The sequence below is a fragment of the Cyprinodon variegatus genome, unplaced genomic scaffold (genome assembly GCF_000732505.1).
Source record: "Cyprinodon variegatus isolate N-32 unplaced genomic scaffold, C_variegatus-1.0 Scaffold238, whole genome shotgun sequence".
In the NCBI taxonomy this organism is placed as follows: Eukaryota; Metazoa; Chordata; class Actinopteri; order Cyprinodontiformes; family Cyprinodontidae; genus Cyprinodon; species Cyprinodon variegatus.
The window spans coordinates 50773-63399 of record NW_015150691.1 but is presented as its reverse complement, the minus strand read 5'-3'; the positions used below and the strand labels follow the sequence as shown (position 1 = coordinate 63399).

Here is a 12627-nt window from a genome sequence, read left to right as displayed (position 1 = left end):
CATCCATCCATCCATCCATCCATCCATCCATCCATCCATCCATCCAGGGTCACAAGGGGCTGGTGTCTATCACCATGCACAGATGACCAGTCCATCACATGGGGTTTAACTAGCCTCCGTAAGTCAGTCCTCTCTCTGAGGAGCTTTTGAAAAAGTATTTACTTTCAACAGATGTTGTTTATGTTCTACCTCAGTAAATCATGAATTAAACCACCATGCCCTTTATGACCTTTATCGTGGTGGCATGTGGGCTGGCCAGGATACAGAAAAATATATATAAGAAATAAGATGATGGTATGCAATCAGAGAACGGTTCTAGTTGTGGTTGTTTCTCAAAATGGGGAACTTACTCATTTCCAACAGTTGTTAAATTATACCTAAGCTGTACATGTAGGCACAATGAAGGAGGTGTGGTGCTGCCTTACATGGGTGGCATGACAATTTAAAATGTTGTTTATGTTTTCACAAAAGTGGATGCTACAGTTACACAGCCATAAAGCTGTGCTAAATGGCTGCAAAGAGTCCTAAAACAGACCCAAGAAGCTGCAGAGTTATACCTGCAAGGCTTTCTCTCGCTGCAGACAGATACAGCTCCTTCTTAGTCTCCCTCTCTAAAGGTCAGACAGGTTTACCGTCCTGTGGTCTTTAAAGATGCCTGAGTAAACACACGCACATGTTTAGACAAAAATATACTGAACCGTCTCTTGTATTTAGGGATGCACCCCAAAAAAGATGATCTATTTTGAGGATATAATCATTCACAGCTGAAGGCTTAACGACAGGCAACCACAAAATCCTGTCAAAGGCCTCTTGCCAATCGTTCAATTTACTTACCAAATTTATCTTTATTAAAAGATAACATTTTCCGCATTGGTGCCTGAAATAACATCTTGATTTCTTCATGCAGACATACAGCAGACCAACTTTTTTCTGCCCCTTCTTGCTTAAAGTATAGACTAAACCATGGTTACTATAGATGATAAGTAGACACATCAGCAGCTAAATCAGTAACCCAATGACGTAAACATCTTATTCCTCTCCATAGCACTACACACTTGCCATTTAATTAAAAGGTAGGGATTTGTTCTCAGACCAAAGTGATGGAGTTAACTCCACCCTTTGTTGTTGTACAAACAAACAGAGATGATGTCTGCAGCAACAGGCAACTCAGAGCAGGAACCTGCTAGAAAATAGATCCATGCTTTCTGGTGGCCTTAAAAATGAAGTTTCAAGTTATTGCAACAGAAAATGAAGGTGCAAATAAATATATGAGAATCTTAAAAAAGCTGATCTCTTGAGTTATGTGATCTGCAGTAGATGAAGTGACATGTGTTTTTAAAAAAAGTAGTCAAAGTGTGTTTGGCCAACAGACTGTTTTTATAAGTAACACTGAAAACCTCATAAGGCTTTTAATTTCATAGGCAGAAATGCTTACCTTCATATCTTGTTCCCAAATTTTACTTCTACTTTGTTGTTGTTTATTTTTTTGTGCCTCTATAAAAAAAAACTTTTTACACTGACAACTTTATCTGGAGAAAAAAACTCCCTTCCTGAAACGGGTATACAGAGCTGACTGACAGCAGGCCAAAAAAGTGGGAAATTTCTAGCAACTTAATCAAAACATTTCAAAATGCAGGAAAAGTATGTTTGAACAATTCTGCGGTTTCTGAACTATATTTTTAATATACTTAAAAACTTAAAACTTAATATTTTTCATTGAAACCTTAGAATTAGACTTAGACAAACTTTATTGTAGGAGTATGGAAGCTGAGAACGTTGGTACTCGACTTATTTTTTTCTTCCTTTGTCTTCTCGAGAAAATGACATAACTATCTTGTTATCACGGTTAAACAATTAATTGTTTTCTTGAGATAACAAGATAATTATCTTGTTATCACGAGAAAACAGTTATTGATTTCTCGAGATAACGAGATGATTAACCTGTGGGAGTAATGAAATAAGGCTGGCCCACAGCCCTGGATTCCCAGTCCATCCCTGCCTGTGGTGCCCGTGGTTATGCAGTCACAGTATCACGTGTGCCCAAATAATCAGTTTTTTTTGTTTCCTTTTTCCTTTCACTCATTGTCAGGTTGTGGTTTATGAATGGATTGCATGGGATAGAACAGTTTTTTAATGGAAATCTTTAATCGGGACTCAGGTTAATTGCATCTTATACCTGTTACAGCTGTAACACCGGGGCTGTTCAGAAAACACTCTGCGCAAAGGCGCCGGAAGCATAGGTCTAATTGCTTATGTATCAGAAGTGAAAGTAAATCATCAAACCAACAACATCGTCTTGTTACCTAAAAGTTAAATACAGGATTATTTACAGAATTACACATAGGCTGCCATGACTATTAAATCCTCTTGCGCTGTTTTGGTATTGAAGGATGTAATCCGTTTTAACACACCAATCATCTGGTTATGACGAGAAAACGGCTTTCGAATGAAAACATTATCATTTTTTATCAAGAGAAAAAGGCTTTACTTATCTTTAGATAATGAGAAAATGTACTTGTTTTCTCAAGAAAACCACCGTGAAAAAGTATCTAAGGGACACGACCGCTCTCGGCTTCCATACACAGAGTGTATACAAAACAAAATTTGGACACATACAGTTTTTCTAGAGTGAGTGAGCAGTAGCTTAGCAGTAAAATGCACATTTTCATTTATAAAGTGATGCATTGATCAAAATGTAAACAGTGTAGGAGAGACATGGTGCAAAAGGCATTGATGTGGAAGGTTCAGGGCAGTGCAAAAATAAATAAATAGATATGGTGCAAAATGCAGTAGAAACACTGAGTTGTTATATTTTGAAGATTCACCATGTAGTCCAAAATGATGTTATTAGTGTGATGCAGAGTCTAGATTTGTGACTTTACTAGAGTTTCAGTAGTTCAAAAGTCTTATGGCAGCAGGGAAAAAGATGTTCCAGAACCTGTTGGTTCTGCACCAAATGCTGCAAAGCCACTTCTCAGAGGGTAGCAGGGAGAACAGTCCATGGTGGGGGTGTGAGGGGTGTTTGATGATATTACGGGCTCGAGACACACAGCGCTGGGATGAAATGTCTTTTACGGAGGTATTAAAGCAATACTGCATAACATTTGACTTAAGTATTAGCCTTTTTTGAGGTATATCAAATGATTATTCATTATTCAGCACTTGGCATCTATTGATGGTCTGTGTGGACTGCCCTTCTCAAGAAACGACTATATAACTGGAGATGATCGGATGCATCACTGAATGAGTCATGTGATCCTGAGGGCCGCTTTACAGCAGTCTGAACAACCTTGAACACAAAAGCTAACTAAGCTAAATGTTGATTTTAATAAAAAAGAAAAAAAAATAGACATGACAACTGCTCAGACATATTTCTGGTTCTCTGATTAATTTAAAGGGGAGACTGTTTTTGTGTTTTTATCATCACCTCTCAGTCTGCTGGTCCTGCAATCAGATTCCATAACATGGAGGGAGACTGTTTTATTTTGTGACAGTGCAGTGATGCTGGTTTTTTTCAGGGGTGCTAAACTTCAAAGTTACCTCCCTGGCTCCGCTATTGACCAAAAGTTACACATTTTTACTTTAGGCCTGCCAAAATTTTGTCCAGATTAATGCCTATACTAAGCCAAATGAAAAGAAATACTAGTTTGATTGTGACAGACATAAAAGGATATCAGAGTTAACAATGAGACTGACAATTGTCTGTTGGATCAATTGATTCTGTGCATTTTTACAATTGTTTGATATATGTTAAAAATATTCAGTACATATGTCAATGAAATATTAATTTGCATGTTAAATATTGATAATATATGGTAGATATTCATTGAAATACAAAGAATGCTCCAATTAGGCCTGTTTGTCAAAGTAAAGTCACTTTAAAAAGCCAACCTATCAGCAATTTTTAAACATAATTTTCACAAAGTTTTAGCTATAATGTAATTTTATTGATGCAGTGTTATATTAAAGTTATTTAATTATATTTTATCATCATTTTAATAACTGGAAATAACGGCTTGAAAACGTGAGTCTGCTTGTAATTAATCTACATAATGCTATAATAGACATAAATTTATCTTTTGAATGATTTCACTTTGAATCATATCCCTTTGTTACATACATGTTGCCTCGCATGAAAAAAGGGACAGTAACAGTCAACAAATGTAAATGTTCATGCCTCCATGCTTAAAATGATCACAATGTTACATTTTTAAAAGCAACAAGTTGTCATGATAATTTGTCAAAAACTACTTTCTAATAGGAAAACGCTGTGGCTCATCCAAGAGTTTCCAAACAATGCACTTATTTGAAACCCTTTTCTTCCTGCACTCCGCAATACTGTCAAAAAAAACTAACTTAACAAACTGCTCTGCTAACCACTCAGTGGGGGGCCAGATTATAGCTATTCGCATGAAACTGCAGGATTCGGTCAAGGGTGCACATATGGCTGTGTTCAAAAGCAGAATCTGTTTTATTTTAGAAAAAAACATGGAGGGCAAGATTTTTTTAGGACTGTTTATAATACCACAGAAAAATGTGCGCAAGGCGCGCGGCCTACCAGGCATGCGTAAAAGGCAGCCAAATCAGGTTTCTGCCTTGAGCAAGGGAATTCCCAAAGATCTGTGTTATTTCTCTAAAACCATCATCATACGCGTGCATACGACTGAAATAAGTCTACACTTTTCCCTATGCACAGCTAAAAACATCAGTAACAATACTAGCTGCTTATATGAGAAGGTACTGGAAAGGAGTCAGCAACAAATGTTGAAAACTGTTTGCTGTTATAGATTCTCTCTGTGTTCCTCATTTCTCTGACTCTATGGATTAATCAGAATTTGTTGTCCTTATGTTTTCTGCAGATCCTGGCATTATGCATCATCCAGTTGGAAAGAATAAGAGGCTGTCGTTCCTCCGTTTTTCTCTTTTTGTTCTGGGTCTTGTCTGTTATTTGTTCCCTGGTACCTTTAAGGGCAAAGATCCAGCTGGCCATAGATGAGGTAGGTAGAAAGCCTCACAGCACCAATATTATCTCTTTCAAGCTAATGATAGATATCTAATGCATAATCATTTCCTTTTGCTTCTTTAGGTATTGTCTATAATTCTGTCATTTTCTAATCTATCAAATGAAACAGTGTTGAAATGAATTTCCGCTTAATGAACTCAACAGCTCAAAGAAAAATTCATTGTAGGACAGAAATTGACTCAGTTTATACTAACTGAAATTAAAGCTGTTTAAAACTTAATATTTAATGCTAATAAAAAACACTGAAATATATTAATTCAGTTATAGAATAAATATCACGAAACACCAGAAGAATTAAAATTATCCTCCTTAACTGGAAATAAGGACCTGATGATGAATCTGTTTGTGTGTTTGGTTTGAACTCAGTGAACCGATGTTGTTAAAAGTGCTGGAATATCTAATCAGCTCTATTCTTACCAAAAGTCTAGACACAAGACTCCTGGAGCACAGTTTGAGATATACCCTGTGTCAGCAAAGAGTTTCTATTTCTCGCCCGAGATTTAACCAAGGTAACCTAAAGTTAACACAAAGTGTTGGAGGATGACAGTGCCAATTCTGGTCAAAGCAGTGAGTGTTTAAGTGCTCCCTTTCTTCCTGTGTCTCCTGTCAGACTTTGTAATCATTGTTGTATGAAGAGGTTAGCGCTCATACACACACGGAGCCATGGGACAGCAGCATTTGCATTTCTATAAAAAACACTCGCATGCATCTATATTTCTATTTTATCGTCCCCGGCGTGACATTCCCACACTGCTTGGGGGGAAAGTAATGATGGCCCTTGGATAACTGCTGGTGAGACATGGCAGTCCAAGGTCAGACCAGAGAAACGTCAGCGCTGTGTTTATTGGCCTACGCCACAGTAAACACAACTAGATGAAAATGTATGCATCCACACATAATGCAAAACCATGTGCAGCTTAGATGCAGATGTTTATATTTTGCGAAACCACATTCGTGAACTTATTGGAGGTGCACCAACACCTCATACTGTTTATCCCTTATCTTAAAGTTCTGGGTCTCAAAGACTCCTTTGACAGCCGTATGGACAAAAGCTGCTTAGAGATTAAATCTTCAATGCTAACACATTAACTGGGCCATTGTTTCTTTAAAGAGTGGAATAAATAGAATGCTGTAGGTACATGTTATAACTTTAAAAAAAAGCTGCTGGTTTTACTCAAAGCTGAGACATAATGTAAGAATACCATGCAAAAGTATCTCCCCTCGATTGCTCTGGCAATGTCTCACTCTACAGCCACTAACATTTGTGTGTAACTAAAGATTTTGTTTCTGATTTTGATATGTCATCAATAAATACAATAATTGGAAGAAAGCCTATTAGCTGTTTTCAATGTATTGGTGAAATGCACTTGTATATATACCCTCCTTTACTCTAATACTCAAAAAGCAATCCGGAGGAACTAATTGCCGAAATTAGCCAACGATGGCAAAGCCTAACATTTTAAAAACATGGCTCACATGCCCAGTTATGTGTGGTGAATAATATGCACGTAACATCTCCCTGAACACAGCCTCCCTATGATGACCCATGGTGTGGGGGGTGCTTTAGCTTATCAACATTAGTTCGGCTGCTACAATTCAACATTTCTATGCAGGAGCAGATAGCCTACATCAACACAATAAATAAAGAGTTCAGATTTTGAATGTAGGTTCTGTAAAATTAGATTGAGCCATCCGTGTGTTACATCAAAATGACAGCACTCAGTTGCATCATTGGATAGATTCAGAATAAAACCAGAGAGGTTTTCTTAAACTGTTTTCTTTCAATAATGAGACAATTTTATTGTATTTCTTCATTTAATTATTTTTACCAAATGTCTACATCTGACTTTAATGGGGACTTAGAAATGGCGCTAAACTTAAGTCGGCTAGATTGGATAATGTTTAACTGAAGTGCACCATAATACGATAAATCAAGTTATGATTGAGCTTTTACATAGAATTTGGACCTTTACTAACTTTTAAAAACAGCATCAGTTTAATATACATGAATGCAGTTGCAATGCTAGAATTCATTATTTTACATGTATAACTGTTTATACAAAGTAAAAGCTGAGGCGCAGTTCAGCCATTTTCTTCATTATCAACATCTAAGCTGGCATAATCCTGTTTTTTTTCTGACTAAAACATCTAATTCTCATTATATAATTGACCCTCCTAGTTGACAGGGTTCATGTTTGTGGACGTTTGGCCATTCTTAGCTGCCTGGCCTAAATTTTTCACACCCACAATCTGACCATACTGACTCTGTCACTGTGTGGCCATATGCATTGCGCCCCTTCATATCTGCTTTCTGGGCAAAACTCCATACTTCTCAGAGAAAAGAGTTGTACTGTTTGGAAGGGCTGCCACTTTCACACACACACAAATGCTGCAGCTGCTATGCAGGCTGGCTCTGGCAACTGAGTTTTCCCAGCGGTACACAACGCACACTGCCAGAAGCCACAAATCCTGTATGTCAAGAATAACATACACATCCTGCTTTTTATAAAGGTCTCTTAGTGGTTAATATTAAAGCTGCTCCCATGATTGAAAGTGAGGGTGCTGGCTTGTAAAACCACAGTTTCCCTATTTATAGATATGGGATCTATGCGTGACTGAGAGGCAACACCAGCTTTTGGTTCATTCACACAAAACACAGCAATAAAATCATTGGGTTTTCACCCTGATGTTGCTTATGTCAATGTTGAATCTGTGATCTTGATACATAAATCCTATGCTGCATGATGTCGGATAGCCAATGCTGTATAAACACACATTGGGTTTTTGCAAAACTAAACTCAAACACTAGTTGCAACAAATCACCCAATAAACTAGTGGATGCTGTGCATTTTAATAAAGTAGAAGTTAGAAAAAAAAACGTAACCACCTACTATATACGAGAAATATAATTTATTTTATTTTGATAGTCATGATTATAAACAGAACAATGCCAGGAGATGAACCTCCATTCCCACTTTTTGCGGTTTTTGATGCATACAGTAGCTTATTTAATCTTCAAAAACAAAACAAAAAATAATTAATAATTAAAAGCTTATTTAGAAATAAAATAGATAAGCAATCCTGCTTCACTGAAGCACAGCTATTTAAAGCAGGAAGCAACATATTGCCATGGTGCCATCATTTTTTATTTATTTTTTTACAGTAGTCAGTTTTCCATATAGTTTCTCAATCATGATTTTCCAGTAGCTTGTTTTCTGAGAGAATGTTCGGTAGTGCAGGCTAACAAAGAACCCAAACGTCACCCAATCCTAAGGGGCGAACCCGTTTGTTTGTCCAGGTCAATTTGCATATTTTCTAAGTCAAAACAAGACTTTTGTTTTGGTCCACCATAAAGTAAAATGTCCAGTGGATTTTTTTTCTTTCTTTCTTTTTTTTTTTTTTACTTTCTTGGAAAGTGTTGAACAGGATGAACCTTTCAAAATACAAGCAGCAAGAGAAAGTTTTTGGTGAAATCTAAGAATAAAAATGTTTTTGTTTGTTTTTCAGAAATAGGTCAGAGCAGGTAAGGGGCTAAGGGTTAAGCCTAATATGTTTTCAACCTTGAATCAGGCATGATTGAATTGTAGTCCAAATCTCCCTCCCAAAACTCACAGCAACACTAGCTGCTATTTTCTGACCAATATGTAGTATTTGCACTGTGTTTGTAAGTCAAACTCAGTGCAAAATGATATATATCTCTGACTTGGAAAAAGAAGATGATTGTCTTGTTGTTGTCTCTAAGTAGTCCAGTGGTTCTTTATAGACCTCTGACATCAATAAGGCACTGATCACTGGATATTTTCTCTTTATCTGACTGTTCTATGTCAACCAACCAATGGTTGTCTATGAAAATCCCAGCAGATCTGAAATATTTGAACTACCAACCCATCCTATCTGGTACTAATAACCAGGCAGCACTTTAGGTCGGTTATTTATTATTTATATATATTATTTCCATTCTGGTGCTCGTTTGGAACTTCAGTGAGTCCTTACCTAATTAAGATATTTAACTAGAGTTAGTTGCTGCCACATGATTGGCTGTTATGAAATTTCTTTGAAAAGGCAATTGAACAGATAAAGAGGTCAGTAGATATCTGGACATATTAGAATATGTTGAATATTTCAGATTTTCTTCCCTTAGTGATAGCAGATTAGCCTAATTTAAGAGTGACTTAATGCATTGTTTCCGTAATTGAATATATTTGCCTCTTTTAATTGTCCTCTCTTTCTTTAGGGCATTGCGTCTGATATCGTACGTTACCTCGCCTTCTTCTCCTACTTCTCGATCCAACTGGCCCAGCTCTTCCTGTGCTGTTTTGCGGACCAGGCTCCACAGGGAAAACCAATCTTGGAAAAGGTAGGCAGAAGCGAATATATTCCGTTTCCGGCGATTACATGTATGATGACATGATACCCAGGAAGCAAAAATGCCAAAGTGGCTATTTTGTGGTTGTTTGTTTTTGATTTGTTTTCAAGACATTTTTGCCTTTTGGAGGAAGTGATGCGAAACGCCACCCCCCTCATTCCTCTTATACTTAACAACTCTGGCTTCCTATGAGAAGGGTGTGAACCAGCGTATGCGTGTGTATGTGTGTGTGTTTGACAGGGGGCTCCTGCATATCTTTGCAACAACTCATTCAGTTTGTGACGACTAGATGTGTAATCTGTGGCTGCATAACAGGAAACTCATTACTTAACACAGATAACACAAAGCAATCAAACATTTGATATACATATAGTTTCCTAATATCTGGCAGCTGAGCAGTGACTGAAAATAAAGTCCTAATCAATCAAACTGGTACAGCTTGTGATGTTATATTTCCCCGGTGACGGAGCCATAAGAGCTAGAAAAGTCCCTAACCTACTGTTGGTTAGCGGTGAGGAGCTTAGGGGTGCAGCAGCCACAGTCTGGCGTGGTGGACACACCCAGTGGTGTGTCCTCCTCTTTTTACTCTTCCTCTTTTCTTCAATATCCTCCGGTTACTTACAGGAAGACAGGAAGTCCAGAGACAAAAAAGTAAAAGTGTCATAATGAGGAGTGAAAACACCCGGGTAAGGGGGCGGCAGGGTGGAGGCCATGCTATGAAGTCTGTGTCAGAAGAACACAATGTTTCTTCATAAAGTCTGTGTGTGTGTAGGAAAGTTTGCAATGACACAGTTTCCCTCTGCGTTAGACCTCATCAACGTCATCGTTGTCCTGTTTATTCTGCTATGTGGGAGTTCACGGCCTCCACTCCACATAGCGGACCACCTGAGTTTACCGGGTTGTTTACAGACATTAGTGTTCCCAAACACACCCCTCACAGGCATAGCATTCAACCATCCGCCAGCTCTGCCTCGGTGAGGCTGCGTGTGTTTCTAAAAAGCCTCTTGGTGGTGAGCGTTTTTCTGCAAAAACAACTATTAAGTCTGGTCTTTAATCTGTTGCAGAACCCTTGTCCCGTGGAAGATGCCTCTTTCCTCTCGAAGATCCTCTTCTGGTGGTTCACTGGGTAAGATGGTTCTTTGAAAACCTCTCATTTTTTTACATACTGACTCACTTGCGGGCAGCATTTTGTACTTGTTTACAATAATGTGTGTTTTGATGATGGATTTGGTGTGAAGCATCTGCCTTGCAACCTTCTTCAGGCTTGTTGTCAAAGGGTATCGCACCCCGCTGGAGGCAGAGGACCTATGGACCCTTAGAGAGGAAGACACCTCACACAAGATCATCTCTGAGCTGCAACAGGACTGGAAAACTGAATGTGCCAAACTACAAAAGTGAGAACTTTATTAAGTGTACGCCTCTCTTAATGGACATTGACCGCTAGTTAAGGGATTGCTTCAGTCCTTAACCCAGATGCCAAAGCGCTGTTTTTATTTTCTCTGTCCAGCATCAAATACGGTGCTGTTTAAAGCATTTATATTTTACTTTTGTTTTGGTTGGTATTTTCTAATGTACAAATTTTAGTGTATCTCTTAGTCATTGCATGGTATTGACAAATAAATGGAATGATTAATGGTTTTAAGATTTTTCTATTTTATTTTATAAATTAATTGCAGTAACTCTTGGGTACTAATAGTCTTCAGTTCCTTACAATAGACAGCTCCTTAAGTAAATTAATTAGGTTTGTTTTTTCTTTGCAAAAAACCTTCCCAACATGAGATGAATTAAAAAAAAAAAGTTCTATATCTTTTTTTTTTTCTTCTGGCTCAACTTGCTTTTTGGTTTTGCTTGAGTTTAAACTCCACTGAACAGCTTGAAATATTGTCATAGCTCCACATCCAAAGATATAATTCAGTTTTATAATCTTGTTTTATATCCCTCCGGCATGTTGCCAGTCCAGTTAATGATCTGAGCAGAGCGCCGGTTGTAGTAGCTAAGTGAAAATCAGGATGTCTCAACTGCAAACAGTCAGGTTTAAATATAGGCAATAAGAAGTCACTTGAGGACAAAGGTAATATAATGTCATGACTGTAACACTGAGTCATTTTAAAAACATCTTAATGTGATCCAGGGCATTGAAAAGCCTCAAGTATAATTATTATTTCTTTAAACCCTGATTTTCATACCAGTTGGTGCATTTTTCTAGTTAATCAGTGAAGGCAAGAAAAACTGATTATCTTTTTTGAGCTGCATGCACCATGCCTATAACTCCTATATTTTTCTTTTTTTTTTTTTTTTTTTACCCCTCATGCAGGCAGCAGAAGGCCTTAGCGTCTGGTGCAGCTTTGGGCAGCAGGCTACCAGACCAGGCTCAGCTCCTCAGGAAGCTGCAGAAGGAGCAAAGCTCTGGGTTTTTCCTGCTCAGGACTCTGGCACGCAAGTTCGGTCCATATTTCCTGACTGGCACCTTGTGTATCATATTCCATGATGCCTTCATGTTCGCCATCCCTCAGGTCTTGAGGTAAAAACTATCAATTTTAAATTTTCACCATAAACCTATAAAGTTTGTTTGAAATCTTTTTGTAAAAATCATCCCCTTAGAATGAAAGGAGTCACACTACTCAGGTTTAGGGATTCCTTTTTTATTAAGAATTCTTTGGCAGATCTACAGTTTAGTTGAGAACATGGAGTCAAAGCTGAAAATACTTCCAGTTTTGGTATAGTCATCAAACAGCCAGTGATATCACAATCTTATACAGATGGATAAATCCACACCCTGCCACTTTTAGTTGTTTATATTGCTAAGATGCAAAATCACACCCAGAAATGTTGGTAAATTTTTGAGTTTTAATGAGACACTGAAATAAAATATCAATTAGTTTCCAGACGTTTTGCTCATAATATCCAGGGGTTACCAGAACTGGTGTTTCCATGATTTACAACTAAAATAAAAAAATAAAAAGAAAGCTGGCAGCAGTGAAAACAGGTTGCAACTGACCCGCCACCAGCCGCCTCGCCATCCCACCAATCAGACTGGAATGTTGTTGTTCATGCTGCGCGCCGAATCAGTGCAAGTGTTAATTACGGTCGTGGAGCTGAGAGTGAGAAGAGCAGACGAGACCACAGCCCTGTGTGCTCCAATAAAGGAAGGAAGAGGCAAAGAAAGGGAGAGAGGGCTCTAAATGGCAGAAATGCTGTCGGACCACAATAAGAGAGCCACAGGCCGAGTGTGTGAGTG

The 12627-nt window shown here is 38.0% G+C and overlaps 1 protein-coding gene across 1 annotated transcript in view; it reads left to right on the top strand.

The window, feature by feature from the left end:
• Positions 1-12627, top strand: part of LOC107089103 (multidrug resistance-associated protein 1-like) — a 34681-nt gene that overhangs the window by 9741 nt on the left and 12313 nt on the right. The window contains exons 4-8 of the mRNA XM_015381666.1: positions 4860-4997; positions 9258-9380; positions 10454-10515; positions 10652-10783; positions 11704-11910. Of these exons, the coding sequence (XP_015237152.1) occupies positions 4860-4997; positions 9258-9380; positions 10454-10515; positions 10652-10783; positions 11704-11910 (662 nt within the window). The remainder of the gene's footprint in view (positions 1-4859; positions 4998-9257; positions 9381-10453; positions 10516-10651; positions 10784-11703; positions 11911-12627) is intronic.